Source organism: Chelonia mydas, chromosome 7 (genome assembly GCF_015237465.2).
Source record: "Chelonia mydas isolate rCheMyd1 chromosome 7, rCheMyd1.pri.v2, whole genome shotgun sequence".
Lineage (NCBI taxonomy): Eukaryota > Metazoa > Chordata > Testudines > Cheloniidae > Chelonia > Chelonia mydas.
In genome coordinates this window covers 30,997,972-31,018,286 of record NC_057853.1, presented here as the reverse complement: position 1 = coordinate 31,018,286, position 20,315 = coordinate 30,997,972, and the positions used below count along the sequence as shown (strand labels likewise).

At 46.1% G+C, this 20,315-nt stretch overlaps 1 protein-coding gene across 1 annotated transcript; it reads right to left on the bottom strand.

Moving 5' to 3' along the window:
• Positions 1-4,429: 4,429 nt before the first annotated feature.
• On the bottom strand, positions 4,430-19,623 carry LOC102939168 (solute carrier family 22 member 6-A). Its single transcript, XM_037904530.2, has 10 exons — positions 19,022-19,623; positions 16,825-16,928; positions 16,165-16,319; positions 15,360-15,528; positions 14,814-14,937; positions 11,493-11,608; positions 9,109-9,323; positions 6,943-7,051; positions 5,946-6,149; positions 4,430-5,283 (listed from the first exon to the last, which is right to left on the bottom strand). The coding sequence occupies exons 1-10, from the start codon at positions 19,421-19,423 to the stop codon at positions 5,226-5,228; spliced, it is 1,656 nt and encodes a 551-aa protein (XP_037760458.1). The 5' UTR covers positions 19,424-19,623; the 3' UTR covers positions 4,430-5,225.
• Between the last annotated feature and the right edge of the window lie 692 nt (positions 19,624-20,315).

Below are 20,315 nucleotides of genomic sequence, written 5' to 3'. Positions count from 1 at the left end.
AGGCTATGACAGCAACACATGAGGACAAAGGAGGTGGGACTTGCTCAACTTCTCTCATTAGAACTTGCAACCTCTTTGCCCTTGGCCCAATAACGGCATCAAAAGCCCAGCAGGCAAACCTTGAGTGCCCCTTTAATGACCCAGTTAGGAGAACCCCCACTTAGCAAATTAATAAACAAGAGCTAACATGATCCCACCATGCAGCCGGGACCTGGAGCAGAACATTATGACTGGGGAATGTAAATATGGTGCCTTTCCTGCAGTTCCTGGTATGAGGATGCTTGCCGGTAGAACAAAAATGATGCCAGAGAAACAGATGTGGGATGAACCTTCGAGAGCCAGGGGCTTGTTTCAGAACAAGAAGAAATTTGAAACCTTCTAACAAGGCAAAACAGGTTTCCTGCAAGCTAACAGTCTTATCAGAACACTGTAATAATGCTGGGGATGTGCTCAGCTGGATAGAGCACTGCTCAGGGATTCAGGAGAGCTTGGTTCTGCTTCCAGCTCTGACCTATTGGGTAGCTTTGGGCAAGTCATTTAATCTTGCTGTGCCTCAGTTTCCCCATTTGCAAAAAGGGCACAATTACATCGATCTTCCTGTTAGACCTTAAAAATTTTCCACGTGAAAACTTCTCTTCCTCATGCACAATGGCTTTTTAACAAAATGGAATTTTTCACTAAACTTTTTCATTTTTTAAAGGAAAAAAAATCTATGTGTCTATGGAAAAGCAATGGAGAGAGAAATAGATGTACATGAAATAATGTTGCAGTGTTAATGGGTTTGAAAGCAAGCTTAGTACATTCACCCTTTCCCAGTGCAAACTGAAAAGAATGAATGTAAATGTTGCTGGCCAGAAAACAGAAGAGGTTTTCACACCGGAGCAGGCAATTCTGGGCTGCTGACATGAAAATAATGAGGGGACAGGCCATGCCAGCAGTCTCTGTAGCACTGCCAGCATGTGGGGGTCCTGCAGTGATCCGCTCAGCTCATGCTAGTCATTGAGGCATCAGCTGGCTGTAGAAGCTGGTTGCTTGCATAAACTGAACACCCCAGTGAAGAGCCAGATCCTCAGCTGCTATAATTTGGAATCACTCCCTTGAAGATGAGGAAACTATGCCAGTTTATACCAGCTGGGGATCTGGCCCCATTGACTCCACTGGAGGTTCAGCCAATTTACACCAGCTGGGGATCTGGGCCCATTGACTCCAGTGGAATTACACTGATTTGCACCAGCTGGGAATCTGGCCAACTGTAGCTTGTATGTCCCTAGGCTACTTTGTCCCATTTCATCCTCCTTTTCTCTTCTCTTTTTCCCATTGGGCCACATTCAGAGGTGCTGTAAGTTACAAAACAGTCTCTTTCCTAGTAGTGCAGAAGTTGCATCCAATGTATGTGGCAGGGGATAATGCATTGTCTGTTCTACTGGTTAGAGCAGGGGGCTGGGAGGAAGGACTCCTGAGTCCTGTTCCAGGCCTTCGTTGGAGTGGTGGAGTCTAGTGATTGGAGCAGAGTGGTGATGTGGGCTGGAATTTAGGACTCCTGAGTTCTATTCTCAGCTCTAGATGGGAAAGCAGAGTCTAGTGGTTAGTGCAAGAGACAAGCAACTAGAACCCTTAGGTTATTTTCCCATCTCTGTCAAGGATTCACCCTGAGATCTTTCAGTAAATAACTTTTTGCCTCATCCATGAAAATAGGGGGATGATAATCCAGATCAGTTTGTGAAGTGCTTTGTGATCCTTTGGTAAGGTGAGCTGTATCTTTGCAAGTTGTTATTTTAATAGAAGCTTTTCCTTTACTCTTGTCTCTTGCAGTCCAAGTTGCAAGGACCAAAACCAAGATCTCTTTTCAGAATACAAGACTGGGCTTCTGAAATTGTACAGCATTTTTCACTGCAAGAAAATATATTAAACTGCAACATAAATGCCTTTATTTAGCTCAGGATTTTGCAATAATATTCCTTTGTTACAATAGATAGGTCCTTTCCCATATTTTAACCTTTTGTTAAAAATTTTCACTTTTCACATACAATCCGTTTCCCTCCATTTTTTGTTAAGCATATAAGTTTATTTATGGGTAGGGTTAAACCTAGTTGAAGCTGGTGAATGTAATAACTGTCTTTCACTCAGGATAAGCGTAAAAAGCAATGGAGCTCCTTTATGGAACCAGGCAGCTGAAACAATAGAAGCCACCACCCAAAACACAGATATATGGTAAGGCTCGAGTAGAAGCTGAATCATGTGGCCCTAGAAGTTTCCCTAGGGATTGATACAGCAAACACAGGGACTTGGGCATTATTTGGGGAACTGTGTCTGCGTGGGAGAGAGAAGCAGCAGAAAACCAAAGACACAGCCACAGAAAAACTGGTAGCAGCTCTCTGAGAAAAAGCTAAGAGAGTGAGAGCTTTTGGGCTAAGTGCTGGTCGGAAAGAGGCTTGGAACTTGTGACATTTCCCTCTGGTGTTATCCGGACCAGTGATCTGCTAGGTCACTCCAATCCTTGACTCTGGGAGCCAGCCTTACCCTGCTCTGCTGTGAGAACCTCTATTCCCACGATGTTCATGCACAGCCTCTGGCATGTAAGCTGCTCTTAGCTACTTGCAACTGAATGACACTAGCCAATATCTCCAGTCCCAGACACAACCCTAGGAGCCTCTGACACTTCAAACAAAACACACTGATTCAGGTAGAATAAACAAGCAAATTTATTAACTATAAAGATAGATTTTAAGTGATTATAAGTCAAAGCATAACAGGTCAGATTTGGTCAAATGAAATAAAAGCAAAACGCATTCTAAGTTGATCTTAACAGTTTCAGTGTCCCTACAAACTTAGATGCTTCTCACCACAGGCTGGCTGGTTGCTCTTCAGCCAGGGTCTCCCTTTTGATCAGCGCTTCGGGCGCTTGGTGGTGGTGGTGTCTGTAGATGTAGGTGGAAGAGAGAGAGAGAGCATGGCAAATGTCTCGCCCTTTTATCATGTCCTTTCTTCCTTCTTGGCTTTGCCCCCCACTTCAGAGTCAGATGAGCATTACCTCATGACAGTTCCAAACTGACCAAAGGAAGGACGGGGTGACTCCCTCAAGATCCTAACAGATTCTTTTGTTGCTGCCTAGGCCAGTGTCCTTTGTTCCTGTGAGGCTGGGCTGGGTTTGTCCCATATCTGCCCTGATGAGGTGTGAATTGCCTCTCTGTTCTTGGAGAGTTTTTGCCTGGGCTTGCTTTAAGCCATGAGGATGCATTTTCAGCCTCATAACTATATACATGAAATTATAACCTATAGCATTATTGTAATGTTACTGTAATCATTACTATAATGACCATGCTCAGTGCATCATGAGCCTTCCAAAGACACCCAACATGACAAACATTGCATTGGATACCACACAATCATTTTATAAAGATGAACATGGGGGTGTAGGGCGTTCCCCCGAGGTACAGAGAGTCACAGAACTGTGAGCAAGAAACTGCCTCCTGTTGTTTGATTCCTACTGTGTTCTGGGAAACAGGACTTACTGCATACTTCATACATAAGCAGGATTGCATAAAAGAAATACCTGACTCCATCAGTTGCTCCTCCTAATGGAAACAACTTGCAGGACCCCAAAAATTGCTTAACTGCTCAGGTCACAAAAGCATAACAGTTTCATTATTAACAAGCAGCACAAAGGCCTGTAGAAAAGCAAATTTATGTTCACGGAATCCTACATGGGCCAGATCCTCAGCTGGTGTAAATCAGTGCAGCTCCATTGGCTTCAACAGAGCTATGTTGATTGGCACCAGCTAAAGATCTGGACCACAGATGTTAGAGCTGGAACACACCTCACCCAGGTCTCTGCTGGTGCAAGATGTGGTGTATTTGCCAATTATTATTTGTAGTATGGTAGCACCTGCTGAACAACTGAGACTGGAACTTCATTGTGCTACGCAAACACATAGAAAGAGGCAGTAACTTGATTTCTCTGTGCCTAAGTTTCCCTATCTGTAAAATGGAGATAATAATAATTCCTTTTTCTATTTAGATTGCAAGGTCTTTGGGGCACAGACTGTCTCTCGCTAGCTGTTTGTGCAGCACCTGTCAGAATGGGGCCCTGATCGCAGTGGGGGGCCCCTTGACACAACTGAAATACAAATAGTGATAGCAAAGCAAGGGTGCCTTATGAAATAGAAGAAGGTAGTTACAATTGAGCAAAGTTGGAGAAATGAACGGTGAACAGGATATAGTGAGATGCAACCATTTAATGACAGGTTTCAGAGTAACAGCCGTGTTAGTCTGTATTCGCAAAAAGAAAAGGAGTACTTGTGGCACCTTAGAGACTAACCAATTTATTTGAGCATGAGCTTTCGTGAGCTACAGCTCACTTCATCGGATGCATACTATGGAAACTGCAGAAGACATTATATGCACAGAGACCAGCTTTCGTGAGCTACAGCTCACGGAAGCTCATGCTCAAATAAATTGGTTAGTCTCTAAGGTGCCACAAGTACTCCTTTTCTTTTAACCATTGAATGAGACTCTCACCAGTAAATCACTATGTGGGCCAGGACTCCTGAGTTGTCCTCTGGAAGGAGAATGGGGTCTAATGGCAAAAGGAGGGAGGACTTGGATTTTGCTGGCTCTGGGAGGGGAATAGGGTCTCGTGGTTGGAGCTGGAGTACGGTGCAGCACTAGGACTCCTGGGTTCTCTTCCTAACTATGCCACAAGCTTTGCTGTGTGAGGTTCAGCAGGTTCCTTTACCTGTTTGTGCTTCAGGTTATAAGTCTTCATCCCTACCCTATTTTATGAAATAATGGGCTAGATCTTCAACTGGTGTAAATCAGCAGAGCTCCACTCACTCCAGCTGGGGCCTGGCCTTTAATGGAGCCTTTTCAAAGCAGTGCTGGGTAACAAAACCTCTTAATGTACGTACTGCACTCAGACTACTCTATCTATGAACATTAGACCACATCACTAGCCCCTTCCCATATACACTCAATTCAATGGACAGTGTGGTTACACAGGCAATGATAGACCATGACCCATATTGGCAGCGTGTGTTGGATTCTTGCAGTGAGCTATGTGGGGTGTTGAACTAGAGGGAGATGCTGTGCAGAGCAGTTGGGACATGTTCCCCTTTTGCTTTCTAGCCAGTCACACTGTATAAATACTTCCAGCAGGAATAGAATAATAAAGCTAAAAAACATTCTTCATTTTTCTCTCCTTAGCTCACTTGTTTGGCTGGATCTGGCTATGTGGAATGTAGGAGGACATTCATTTGTAGTTCATCCTTGATTGTATGTTTTGATCTTAATAAAAAAAAAAAGAAGAAAATAAATAAATATCAGTGTTTGCAGAATCACCAAGAGAAGTGAGTAATTTAAAACAGATGCTCAAAGTTAATGCAAATTTTTGTTGTTGTTTTTTTTAAAAAAAGTTCCAGGGTGTTTGATTTTTTTATTTATTTTTACAAAACCCAAAACGAAAAAGTTTATTCCCCCCCCCCCCCCCCAAATTTTAAGGGTTTTATTTTTGACAAATCCTGAATATGAAAAATGTTCATTTTTCTTGAAATTTTCCACTTTTCTTTTAGGAACCCAAAACCAAAATATTTTAATTTTTTTCTGAAAATTTCTCTTTATTTTTGATAAACCCCAAAGCTGAAAGAAATTAATTTTAATTATTTTTTTAACAAAACCAAATAATGATTTTTAAAAATTTTCCTGGGATTTTTGATGAAGCTGAAACCAATTTCCCCCCTTTTCCTCCCACTTTCAGTGACAAGAGAGAAACGGGGAGACAAAATGACTAAATTGGAGGTGGAAAAATGAAAAATTTCTATACAAATGGTGAAAAAATGTTGAGAACAGTGAAATATCTGTTCCTGTTTGGAACACACAGATCGAAAACAACTTCCAGGTTTCCGAGCAATGTCTTTTTTATTCTGGTTAATTACACAAATGCCACTTACTGTCTTTCCACTTCGTCTATGGTCTCGGGCAATGGCACGTTGTGCGTCTCTGGCAGTAGGCCGGTTGCGATGCCGGAGAGGATAGGGGCAGATCCATAGATAATCAGGGGCAGGGATGGGAAGAATTCACCAGTCAGCAGAACAAGTGGAGCCATGATGCTGCCAAGACGAGCCATGGTGCTGCCTAGTCCCAGCCCAGTCTGCCTGCAACAGCCATAAAAAGTACCCGTCTGAGCTTGGGATATTGGGCCAGAGCCGCAGGTGGTGTAAATGGGCCATAGCTCTGAAGTCAATGGAGTGACACACTAGCTTTGGATTTGAACCATTGACTCCAAAGAAACTATGGCCAATTTACACCAGCTGGGCAACTGATCCCATTGATTCCAATGGAACAACGCTGAGTTACACCAGCTCTGGATTTGAATCATTGACTCCAGTGGAGCTACGGTCAATTTACACCAGCTGGGCATCTGGCCTCGTCGACTCCACTGGAGCAATGCTCATTTACACCTGCTGGGGATTTGGCCTCATTGACGCCAATGGAGCGATACCAATTTACACCAGCTGGGGATCTGGCCCTTTAAATGTGTATTTCAGAGGGGATTTCCCCCATAAAAAGAAGATGTGGTCTGAGCATAGGACGCAGGGATGACTGAAATGGAGGCTACAATGAAAATTGTGATTCACTTCTCTCACTTAAACTGGTGTAACTCTACTGATAGAGCTAGATAAGAGTACAGATAATGAGAGAGAGAAAAGAGTATGTATGGGTCCGATAGCTAGAACTCTATCTCTGAGGCCTCAAGTGGCATGGAGGGCTTGTACGGGCCCTGTGCAGGGGTACATTTCACTCCGAGAGCACAAGTCAGCTCTGTGATGTCTGAATTCCCAACACTTTGCAAGTCATCAAACAAGTTCCATAGAGCGCAGCCAAGGTCACAGTTTGCTGATAGGGCTTCCTAGGCAGCAGTGGGGTCTGGTGCTGGCTTCTAGATACCTGATCACCGTTGGGAACAGCTCTCCAGAAAATATGTAGGCACAGTTAAATGATGCAGCCAGGGATCCTTTTCCGATCACAGCGAAGACCATGCGCAGGGTCTGCAGTTCTGGGGAGAGGGAAAAATAGGGCATTTCAGCCTAAGTCAGGAGTGACTTAGGAATTATTACATGCAGTGTTGGTGTAGCCGTGTCAGTCCCAGGATATTAGAGAGACAAGGTAGGTGAGGTAATAGCTTTTATTGGACCAGTTTCTGCTTGTCTCTCTCGCCAACAGAAGTTGGTCCAGTGAAAGATATTACCTCACCCACCTTGTCTCTCAGTTATTACAGGAATTCTGACTATAGACCAGTGATTCTCATGATCATCAGTAAAGAAGTGAGATGATCTCTGCGTATGGTGTTGGTGGGGCCACCCTAAACAAGGTTGGGTGATCCAATGGGCTTGGAGGCAGGATACCTGGGTTCTGTTCTCAGCTCTGCTGTGTGATCTTAGGCAAGTCACTTCACCTCTGTTTCTGTTTGCCCTCCCAAACTTTGTCTCACTTGGCTATTTAGATTGTAAGCTCTTTGCAAGTCATGGTCCATGCCCTAGTGTGTCTGTACAGCCCCTAGCACAATAGGGCCCTGATCTCATTTGAGGTCTTTAAGTATTACTGCAATAAAAATAATTATAATAACACCACCAGCCTGGATCCTCAGCTGCTGAAGACCACGGAGCTAGGCTGCTTGATGCCAGCTGAAAATCTGCTTCACTGTGTCCAGTTCTAGTCCACACTTTAAAAAGGAAGTTGAAAAATTAGAGAGGGTGCAGAGAAGAGATTTGAGGTCTGGAAAACCTGTCTTACAGTGAGAGATTTCAGGAGCTCCATCTATTTAGCTTATCCATTGGATGGTTCTGGGATGGCTTGATCATAGTCTATAAATACCTGCGCAGCAAGGTGATTTCTAATGCATAGGGCTCTTCAATCTACCAGACAAAGGCAGAATGAAATCGAGTGGCTGAAAGTTGATGCTAGACAGATTTCAACTAGAAATAATGCTCACATTTAAATCTTTAAATTCAATGAACATATTCTAAAAAAATACTAGCTCAACCATCAGATATGGGCTTGATGCAAGAATTACTAGTGAGATTCTCTGGCCTGTGTTATACAGGAGGTCAGATTAGATGATGATGCTTAACTCTTATTTAATGCTTTGCATTGGTAAATCTCAAAGCTCTTTATAAAGGAGGTCAGTGTCATTACCCCTATTTTAATTATGGGGAAACTGAGGCACATAGAGGAGAAGTGACTTGCTCAAGGTCACCCTGCAAGCCAATGGTAGAGCAATGAATAGAACCTAAGTCTTCAGAGTCGCAGTCTAGTGGTTTCTTCACCAGACCACACTGCCTTCCCCTTCTGGCCTTCAGTCTATGGGTCATATCCTCAGCTGCTATAAGCTGGGAAGATGACTAGATACATAAACTCCTGTGTATGGTCCAGCCAACTAGAATGGGATAGAGAACCACATTGTGTTAGTGTGGGATATACTGCAGTTGAACTATGCCGATTTATATCAGCTACGGATCCAGCCCACTGTTCCATGGTTAAGCAAATGCTCTCCTGCTCGGACATTTTCATAGTTTCATAAAGTTTAAAGCCAGAAGGGACCATTTGATCATCTGGTCTGACCTCCTGCATGTCACAGGCCATTAAATTTCATCCCATTACCGCCCTATGTTAAACCAAAGCATTTTAGTTTTGAGAGAATGGAACAGTGGTGTGCCCCAGGCCAAGGACATGAAAGACTGAGGGGCCACCGATGTCTTTGCAGGCTATTGGTTAGGCTGAAAAAGGCCCAGATGATCCCAGTAGGTAGGTGACCGACCCCCCCCCCCCGCCCACTGCAAAGAAAGAGGAAAAACCCCTAAGCTCCCTGCTATTGTGATCTGGGGGGAAATTCTTTCCTGACCCAAAATCTGGATTTTAATTGGACCCCCCAAGCATGTGATCAAGACACACCAACTGGGCACCTAAGACAGAATTTTCATACTACTGCACAGCACTGGTCCACCTTGTCTGTCCCCCATCTCTAGCTGTGGGAGATTTATACAAGGGTCCCTTGAGCTACTGAACCCTTGAAAATCCTTTATGCCATCCCATAATGAGCAAATCCTCTCTCACCTTGTGACACAAAAATATTAGCTAGGATGCACAGTCCGGCAAGGACCAAGGAAAAGGCCTGGGAGAAACGGCGTCCAATGAAAATGATGGTGAGGACTGAGATGAACTTGGCTGGAAAATCAACTGCTCCAAAGATCAGCTGGGTCAAGTAGATATTGACATTGAAGTTCTGCAGGTCCATGGCCAAGCCGTAATAGGAAAAGCTGGTGGAGAACCTGAGGTGGATGGATGATACGACCATGGATTAGAGCTGGTCAGAAAATTGGGAGGGGTAGCCACAATTTTTTTTGATGAAAATTAAAAGAACAATGTTATCTATATTTTCCACTGAAAATTTGTGGTGAAGATTTGAATACCAAAATATTTTGGGCAAAACATAAATATTTCTGTTCGGAAATGCTGCTATGATGCCTCATGGGGACTGTAGTTTGGGTGCCTGATGCTCCCATTCTCTTCTATTGGCCGGACTCTCAGGTTGGACTACATCTCCTATGATGCACCCTCATCCTCCCTCTTGAAAAGGGGAGGCAGTGCATCATGGAAGTCCCTGGCTGAGATGTATCTTGGGAGATGTAGTCCAGCCAGGGAGCCGGTCCCATAGAGCAGTGGTCTCCAAACTTTTTGAATCATGCACCCCCAGGGCCAGCTGTGGGGAAGCAGAAAAAAAGAAAAAGAAGAGCTGCCACCGGCATGCCGCCGAAGACGGAGCGGGGAGAGCCGAGCTGCCGCCGGCGTGCTTCCAAAGAATCAAAGGTCCAGGAGCCCTGTTGCCGCCGTGCTGGCAGTGCTTCTTTGGCGGCGCTCCTCCTGCCGCGCACCCCCAGGGATGGTCTTGTGGACCTCCTAGGGTGCACGCACCCCACTTTGGAGACCACTGCCATAGAGTACAATAGAGGCGTGAAGCACCCAAACTACAACCCCCATGAGGCACTGCAGTAACATGTCAGAATTTAAATATTGAAATATTTTGCAGTTTCAGTGTTTAGTTTTTTCTATGAAAAATGGAATTTTTTTGCAGGGAGCCGACACTTTTTGCAAAAAACATTTGTTTAATCAAAACTCCAATTTTCTGCTGAAAAACAGTTTTGACAAAAAAATGCTGACCAGGCCTAATGTTAATACATATCTAGGTCCCTACCAAATTCAAGGTCCATTTTGGTCAATTTCACGATCATAGGATTTTAAAAATAATAAATTTCATGATTTCAGCTATTTAAATCTGAAATTTCATGGTGTTGTAAGTGCAGGGCTCCTGACCCAGAAAGGAGTTGTGGGGGGGTCGCAAGGTTATTGTAGGGGGCGTTGTGGTACTGCTACTTTTACTTCTGTGCTGCTGCTGACGGCAGCGCTGCCTTCAGAGCTGGGCAGCTGGAGAGTGGTGGCTGCTGGCTGGGATCCCAGCTCTGAAGGCAGAGCTGTCGCCAGCAGAAGCACAGAAGTAAGGATGGCCTGGTATGGTATTGCCGCCCTTACTTCTGCATTGCTGCCTGCAGAGCTGGGCCCTCAGTCAGCAGCTGCCACTCTCCTGCCACCCAGCTCTGAAGGCAGCAGCGCAGAAGTAAGGGTGGCATGGCATGGTATCGCCACCCTTACTTCTGGACTGCTGCTGGTGGGGCGCTGTCTTCAGAGCTGGGCGCCCAGCCAAAAGCCGCCCCTCTCCAGCCACCCAGCTCTGAAGGCAGTGTAGAAGTAAGGGTGGCAATACCATAATACCCCCTAAAATAACCTTGCAACCCCCCTGAAACTCCCTTTTGGGTCAGGACCCCCAATTTGAGAAACAAATCTATATAGTATAGGGTAAAAGCACACAAAAGACCAGATTTCATGGGGCGGGGGACACACACACCAGATTTCACGGTCCATGATACGTTTTTCATGGCCATGAATTTGGTAGGTCCCTGTACATATAGGTAAATCTTGACTCCTTGTATTTGCGCTGTAGTACATAGCACTTAGACAACTGCATTTCATCTATAGACCTTGTTATCTTCATTGTCCAGGTGGGGTTCAGAAGTGGTTTGTCTAAAGATGCAGAAGGGGTGTGGTTTAGAGCAGCAGACTGGAGGTCAGGACATCTTGGTACCATTCCCAGATCTGCCACTGACCTGCTGTGTTAACTGCGGTAAGTCTCTTCCTCACTTTCATTCTCCTCTCACCCCTTTGTCTATTTAAACTGTCAGCTCTTCAGGGCAGGGAGTGTCTCTCACTAAGTCTGTGCAGTGCCTGGCACACTGTGGACCCTGAAGTTAGTCGGGGTCTGTGTAGCACCCAACGTTGGGGGGCCCCCAATGTTGGCTGGGTGCTGTGCTCATTTACACCAGTAGAAGAGCAGGCTCCTTATGCTTCAATATCTTTGCCTCAGCAAAATGAAAGAGCCCACTTGCCATATGCAGGAGACTCCAAAGGAGATTTTGCGCATGGTGGTTGTGCGTACCAGGTCCGTGATGGTATGGCTAGATTTGGCTGAGGACAGTTCCTTCTGCATGTTGGATTTCAAGACCTAGATGGAGAAGAGAGTTTGCTGAAAATGGTACCCGTGAGAACGAAGCAATGAATAGGAGGGACAAGTGCTAGTTAATACCGTTGTGTATGGAGTTCACAGCCCTGCTCAAATAAGGCTGACCCAGACTGAAGGTTTGGATTCCTCTACCTACAGGGCCAGATCCTCAGCTGGTGTAATTGGCATAGAATCATTGCCTTGATGGAGCTATTCCCATTTACACCAGCTGGCTATCTGGCCCCATTGACTCTAATGGAGCAACAGTCAGTTTACACCATCTGCAGATCTAACCCCAGTGACTGCCTTGGAGCAATGGTCAATTTACAGCAGCTAGGGATCTGGCCCCTTTGACTCCAGTGGAGTGATGGCAGATTTACAACATTCAGGAATCTGGCCTAATAATTTCAAGCACACTTCCCAGCTGACAATTCAGCTGTCCACTGATAGCTTAGGGCAGGGGTCAGCAACCGTTGGCCCGCAGCCCATCAGGGTAATATGCTGGCGGGCCACGAGACATTTTGTTTACATTGACTGTCCGCAGGCACGGCCCCCCACACCTCTCAGTGGCCGCAGGGACGTGCTGGCTGCCACTTCCTGCAGCTCCCATTGGCCAGGAACGGTGAACCGCAGCCACTGGTAGCTGCGGGGGGCCATGCCTGTGGACGGTCAACATAAACAAATGTCTCGCGGCCCACCAGCAGATTACCCTGATGGGCCGCGGGCCAACAGTTGCCGACCCCTGGCTTAGAGACACAGGTATCCCCTGACTGGGTCAGACCAGTGGGTTCTTCCAGCATCTGACAAGAAACCTTTTAGTTATGTTGTAACCTGTCCCCATGGACAAGGGCCTCCTAACCCTCACTAATTAGAGATCAGCGCATGCCCTACAGCATTCAGATTGATGGGAAGGATGGTCTAGTGGTTTGGGCACTCGCCTAGAATTTAGATGACGGGTTTAATTTCCTGCTGTACCACAAATTTCCTGTATGACCCTGGGCTAGTCACTTAGCCTCTCCGTGATTCAGTTCCCCATGTCTACAATGGGGATAATAGTGCTCCCTTGCTTCATGGGCGAGCTGTGAGGGTAAATACATTCAAGAGTGTGAGGTGCTCATGAGGTGATAGGGCCATATAGGGAGTTTAAATGAATAGTTTACATCCCTTCCAAAACACTTGCTTATTTTTTATTAAATCCTTCCTTTGGATTTTCTCCTTATCCGTATAAATGTCTGATCCTTTCCTGAATCCTGCTATGTTTGTATCTTGTAGCAGTGAATTCCAAAGGAAGTTATTTGTAGGAAAGTATTTACTCTTATCAGTTTCAAATGTGCAGTCTTTACATTTCAGCAACTAGTCTCATCAACCCCAAATCTTCAAAAATCATGGTTTACCCTCTCCTCAAAAATCCTGAGATTGTCTTAAAAACCACAAGATTTTAAATATATAATAAATGTTGGGTTATTTTTATTTGCTTTCTGTTTTTGAAACTTTAAAAGACACTTCAGTCACGTTTTCAAGCTTTTCTCAACAACTATGAGTACTAGAAAGTTACTTTTTTTTAAAATGAAAACAGAGATTGTCACAGAGTGACCTCTCTCCAGGAGTCCAGGGCATCAGATACCACAAGACTCACAATAAAATTACAAGCGTTGACGGCATTGCATCGCCTTAGTCTTCCATTCTGGGAACAAATGTTCCCAGTCTCCATCCCAGTCATTGTTCTGCATCTAGCTGTCTGACTGTCTATCGTGTTCCTTCTTATTTTCCTCCTCTCCACACTAAATAGTTAGAGCTGGTTGAAACTCGGAACGTCCATTCTGTGTGAAGTTCCAACATTTTGAAATTTCCTTTCATCCCAAATTAGAACAAAAAGTCAAAATTGCCACTGGCACAGAATTAAAAAAAAAAATTCATTTGAGAAATATAAAAACAAGCTCATGAGAACAAAACATTTTGGTAAGGTATTTTGACTTCACCATTTTGACTTTTATATGTATAATATAATAATATATAATATTTTCCAAAAATATTCAGCCTGAGGCAGACACCCAGCATGGAAAATTTTAGCTTGAACAGTTATTGTTTGGGAAAGTTATAGGCAACTGAAAACACGGTCTTATAATGGGAAGTGTCAGGCAACCTTAATAATAAATGGTGCTAGCAGGCCTGCCTATATTATATTTTATTTATATTATAGACCAGTGGTTCCCAAACTCGTTCCGCCGTTTGTGCAGGGAAAGCCCCTGGTGGGCAGGGCTGGTTTGTTTACCTGCAGCGTCTGCAGGTTCGGCCGATTGCGGCTCCCAGTGGCCGCGGTTCACTGCTCCAGGCCAGTGGGAGCTGCTGGAAGTGGTGTGGACCGAAGGACATACTGGCCGCTGCTTCCAGCGGCTCCCATTGGCCTGGAGCAGTGAACCGCGGCCAGTGGGAGCCGCAATCGGCCGAACCTGCGGACGCGGCAGGTAAACAACCGGCCCAGCCCGCCAGGGGCTTTCCCTGCACAAGCGGCGGAACGAGTTTGGGAACCACTGCTCTAGACAAAATGTAGTACTTTTGACCTTAAAAAAAATTTTGATAATTTTTTATGAAAATTTTGACGCCATCAATAAGTTCCCGTGAAATGTTTCCATTTAATCAAATCAGCATTGTCTGATGGATTACTGTTCTGTTGGAACATTGTCCACCAGCCATAGTCCCAATTTATTGCTATGAGTCTGGCCAGGCTCTGATTCCATCTCAAATTACTGCCACATCACAGATTACTGCCACATCACTTTATGAGAGGGTGACCAGAACAGAATACATTAGCCCCAAACTTCATGCTACAACTTTGTAGAAGCCTGTCACCATGCGCTGGACCCAGGGTCTGGATCAGTCCAGTCTGTGGTGGTATATCGTAGGAACACCCCTCCCACGCTGCTTTCCTGTTCTTCACAAATTTTGCATTAGTTCTTTTCTTTTCAAGTAAGTTTCAGCTGTTGTGTTTGCAAAGAAGATCTTGAAAGCATGACCTGGGTGCAAATGCCTGCCTGAGTTTGTAGAGAGCCTGAAACAATAGCTTGGAGAGATGTGAACAATCATTTTAAGGACTTATAGGCAGAGCTTATTTTGTGGAAAGGGCATGGACTTCCCACCTGCTTTTTAACCCCAGTTTGGACCACCTGATTTGTCTATGGGACCATAAAGGCCTCTATGGATTCTTTACCTCAGTGCTGAGTTTTTCTCCTTCTTCCATTTTCCCATTGATCCTGGCAACCTTTCTCAGCGTTTTCACTGCCCGTTCTGGTTTTCCTGATATCACCAGCCAGCGGGCAGACTCTACAAACAACCTGCCAACAAGACAAAGCCAAGACGATAGCTTTGATTCTCAGTTACACTTCTCTCTTAGAGCTGGGAATAGAATCCAGGAGTCCTGACTCACAGCCCCTACCCCTGCTCTAGCCACTAGACTGAACTCCTTTGGCTCTTGAAGGGAAGTTGTGTCTAGCAGTTAGAGGAGAGAAAAGGAAGTGGGTGTCAGGACTCCTGGTTTCTATTCCTGGGTCTGGGAGGAGAGTGGGGGACTGTCTGGTTAGAATGATGGGATTCAGGACTCCTGGGAGTGTCTAGTGGTTAGAGCAGGGAAGTGACTGGGAGTTAGCAAGGCTAAAGAAGGACTTAAGTGGTCTTCTATCCAAGAGGTGCATTACACACCTAGAAATGGGGGAAAGAGCTGGCGGAAATAATTCAAGCTATTGATCAACATACATACCAGGAGTAAAGAAAGAAGACAAAGAAAGGCAGGGAGACGGTGAGCTGTAGCCAGCGCCAATCTGGGATAGCATAGGCCACCCCAGCCAGAATGAATTGCCCAGTAGTGTAGGAGTATCCATTGATGGTACCCACAATGGCCCGAACATTGGTAGGGATCCACTCTATGCCTGAGTAGAGAAAACATGTGACCCACTGGGTCAGTATGCAGTGCAGGTCCCCTCCCCACTCTGTGCCCGCGTTGCAGAGGATATGAGTCTAGGAAGAGCTAAGGACGGAGCGTTAGCTCAAGCTGTAGCAGTTTGTAAGTTTTAGCTCTGGAGGTCACTGGTTCTGACTCCAGAGTCCTCTCTCTCTCTCTCTCTCTCTCTCACTCACTCACTCACTCACACACACACACACACACACACACACACACGGTTATCTGGGATTAATAGCCAGGACTCCTGGGTTCCATTCCCAGCTCTGGGTGGAGGAATAGGGTCTAGTGGGTTAGAACAGGAGCAGGGCCGGGAGTCAGGACTCCAGGGTTCCATCACTGGCTCTGTTAGCGGCGTGTGTTGTGTGGGTTAGAGCAGGTGAAGAGGGCTGAGTGTCAGGACTCCCAGCTCTGGGCAGGCTGAAGTGGTGCATACGCTTGTGCTGGGCCCACTACCCTGGGTGAATTTTGTTCTGTTCTGGTTCTCCTAGGAGCAGACACCAGGTGTCCGGTGCTATCAGAGGCACCGTTATAAGATTGCCGGGAGAGTAACTTGCCTCTGCTCCTTAGTCTGCTGGGATCATTCAGACCTGAAGCACCTACTTACACAGCGAGACAGAGTTGACCGAGATCCCAGAAATGGCCATGCCGGTGAGGAAGCGGAAGATGCAGTAGATGGTGAAGCTGGGGGAGAAAGCAGCACAGATGCCTGTGACCCCCATTTGCAGGTAGCACCAGATCAGGAGGGCTCTCCGGCCAAACCTGCAGCACGGAGAACGGAGTTAATGCGGGGGGAGGGGAAATCAGGAAGCTGGTCCGGGGCAGGGAATTTGGAGGCTGGTATGATTGCACCATATAGCACCCATTACTCCTGCTTTGGTGATCTCAGCTGCCTCTAAGCGCTGTTTGCAATGGAGAGTGCTTGAACCAAAATTCAGGGTTAGGAATTAATTTGAATGTGTGACATTATCCCAGTGCACTTCTGCCGATGGCCCTCAAACCCTCCTGCTGTTCCAGCCCTGGCCTCCCCTCCCCCAGCTCTGTGATGCCCCCCAATCTTAACCCTATTCTCTCTGCCAATTCGTATCAGTTGTGACCTGCAGCAGTCCCAGCAATCCCTCCCCAGGCCCACTACACAGTCCTGACCTGCAGGCAGTAGGTACATAATCATTGTGACATGTTTTTGGAGCTGGGGTTGATGTGGCTCCAGCTCATATTAGCAACATGAAAGCGTGTGGAGTTAGGAGTCACAGCCTCACCATCTCACCTGTCCGCGAGGCCTCCAAACACAGCTGACCCCACCAGCACGCCAGCCATGTAGAGCGACTGAGCCATTTGCTGGAGTGTCCTGGACTCACACACCAAATTCCACTGCAGGGGGCCGGGGGGAGAAAACAGAGACCAGTGAGACCAGGAAGATTTCAGGGCACACATTGCCTGAGTTGGAATTTTTTGGACGTGCCTATGGGTGGCAGGGAGGGGAGGTTGGACATGCTGTAGTCTGGTCTGTAGAGAGGATACTTTGATCCCCGGGTCTCGATATTTCACTCCAGGCAGACACAGAGATGGGAAGAGGTGGCTTTAAACCATACTTGTGCTCCCCATTTCTGGACCCTACTTAGCCCCTGGGGTATGTGTAGAGTGGCCTCGGAGCTGCTCCAACTTCCACTCTTCCTCCTGATGCCCTTAGGAAGCAGAGCTCAATGCAGTCAGGCAATACCCCCTATGCTGGGGAGCTGGGAGTGGAGCATTTTTATTGGCCTTCTCACAGGGATGGGTTATCAAGGGGCTATTCACACCCCCCACCCTGAAAATCTGAGCCCTAGAAATCAGGCTCTGAAGTGGACACCCACCAGTAAAATTGGTGTACAGAGAACCCATAGAGTCAAGTGTGTGTATGAGGGGATGGGGAAATCCATACTGATTAGTCAGCAAACCTGTTACAGTACGAACAGTGGGTGTGGTTCTCCTTGCCCTGTACCTTGTAGCGTTGCCACCCACCCAGGTATTCCTGGGTCATCCCTTTTTTGAGATAGCTGCCCTGGGAAATCTGTCAGGGTATTCAGTGCACCCTGTCGGTTTTATGGGCTCAGGATCATCTTGGACCTCCCATTTTATTGTACCTCACAGGTGGCAATGCTACTGCCTTGTGCGGTCAGTTATACCTGTGTCAAGGGGGAAAAACAGTCTGCCAGATCACAACAGTAAGAGAGTTGGTGGAGGGACTGTCTCTCACTGTGTGTGTATAAAGAGAGCCTAATGCAACGTCACAGTCTACAAGCTACCGTGTTGTATTAGCATAGCACATATAGATCCCAAAGGAGATCTGGGGCCCAGTTGTGCCAGGTGCTGCCCAGACCCTGTCATAAATATAAAGGGAAGGGTAAACCCCTGTAAAATCCCTCCTGGCCAGAGGAAATCTCCTCTCACCTGTAAAGGGTTAAGAAGCTAAAGGTAACCTCGCTGGCACCTGACCAAAATGACCAATGAGGAGACAAGATAATTTCAAAAGCTGGGAGGAGGGAGAGAAACAAAGGGTATGTGTGTCTGTCTATATTTTGTCTTTGCCGGGGATAGACCAGGAATGAAGCCTTAGAACTTTTAGTAAGTAATCTAGCTAGGTACGTGTTAGATTATGATTTCTTTAAATGGCTGAGAAAAGAATTGTGCTGAATAGAATAACTATTTCTGTCTGTGTATCTTTTTTGTAACTTAAGGTTTTGCCTAGAGGGGTTCTCTATGTTTTGAATCTAATTACCCTGTAAGGTATCTACCATCCTGATTTTACAGGGGGGATTTCTTATTTCTAATTACTTCTATTTCTATTAAAGGTCTTCTTGTAAGAAAACTGAATGCTTTTTCATTGTTCTCAGATCCAAGGGTTTGGGTCTGTAGTCACCTAGGCAAATTGGTGAGGCTTTTTACCAAACCTTGTCCAGGAAGTGGGGTGCAAGGTTTTGGGAAGTATTTTGGGGGGAAAGACGTGTCCAAACAGCTCTTCCCCAGTAACCAGTATTTGTTTGGTGGTGGTAGCGGCCAATCCAAGGACAAAGGGTGGAATATTTTGTACCTTGGGGAAGTTTTGACCTAAGCTGGTAAGGATAAGCTTAGGAGGTTTTTCATGCAGGTCCCCACATCTGTACCCTAGAGTTCAGAGTGGGGGAGGAACCTTGACAGACCCCAACTGAGATAAGGACTCCATTGTGCCAAGCTCTGCACAGACCCTGACCAAGATCATGGCCCCAGTGTGCTATACCCACATATTTAGAGAGGCTTACATTCTAAATAGACAAAGGATGGGAGAGGAAACAGAGGGGATGCGATTTGCCCACAGTAGATCAGTAGCAGAGCTGGGAATAAAATCTGGGTCTCCTCCTCTCTCAGCCCAGTTCCCTAGGCACTGATCCACACTGCCTCCCTATGATGGCACTGCCTAGGCTATAGCAGAGTCAGGTCTCTCTCACCTCAGTTATAATGGTGTAGGTGAACAGGCTCTTGTCATAGGTCCACCCGTCTACACACAGCTCAGTATCCAGCTCTATGGTGTTGGTGCTTGTGGCATTTGGGTTTAGGAGCTGCCACTGGGGGGTGACAAACCGCCTGCACTTCTCCAGCTTCTGGCTCTTGTCCATGGGAATGGAGACCCGGAGCAGATCTTCAGCATGTAGGCTGGCTGTGAGATTGACACGATGGGTGTAGTTGGTCATGACACGCACTTGACAGTGATGCTCTGGGATCCCAGCAGTGAAGTTCTGCAGGAGGTTATGGCTCGCCAGCATTAAGAGCGGGATGGCCAGGAATGCCACATGCATGACTTGGAAGCGTCCCATGCCGCCAATGCGGTCCAGAAGTTCTGGAAAACTCATGGCTCTCAGGTGGCGCTGGGTCGATCAAAAAAAAAAATTACCAGTGATGGGTGAGAAGAATACACTCTTCCCCTGTGTTAGCAAAATACCTCCGTGGTTTGGCCAAAAAATAACTGCTGAGTGGTGCTGATTCACACCATAAAATGGAAGTATGGCCACTTGGGATGCTTATGCTGAACTTCTTGTAAGGCATGTGTTTCCCAGCAAATAGTCCCTTAATACCACAGGTTAAAATTGCAGAAGGTGACGAGTTGACTTAATAACTTTGCAGGTTGCCACCTGCATTAAGTGTCTGTTGTTTTTCCTGTTGCTGCAGAAATCCCAGGTTAATTGGTCCCAGTTTGCAGTGGCAAACCGTTCAGTCCCAAATCAGTGAAAAGACACCAGTTCCAGGAATGCTAGATGGATTTTCTGCCTGGATTGAGTCCCTGAAGATCCCCAGGTTTTACCCTCTTGCAAATGGACTCATTGTTATATAAAGGCTTGATATGCTCAGCCAGTTAAAGTTTTACTTTGCTTATTTGGTGGATTAAGTCCGATAGGAAAATGCTTTACATGATATGGCGCAAAGGGCAGTGCTGGCAAGGGAACAAGTCTGCAGAGCAGAATGGTGACTTTAGTTAGTATATTAGTGTTATAGAATGGGTGTAGCATGGACTGAAATCTGGGCTGGATTCTGTATCATTTATTGCTGATGTAAAGCTAGACTATTTGCTAGAGGGAGATTTTCGAAAGCTCTTTAAGGAAGCACCCGGGCATCTTACCTTTTAGTCCTTGGGAGAGGAAATGCCTCTTCCACACAAGAGGTAATTAGACTGTGGAATTCAGTGCCACAAGAGGCATTTGAAAGCTCCACCCTATCTCAAGTTTATGGGCCAGATCCCCAACTGGT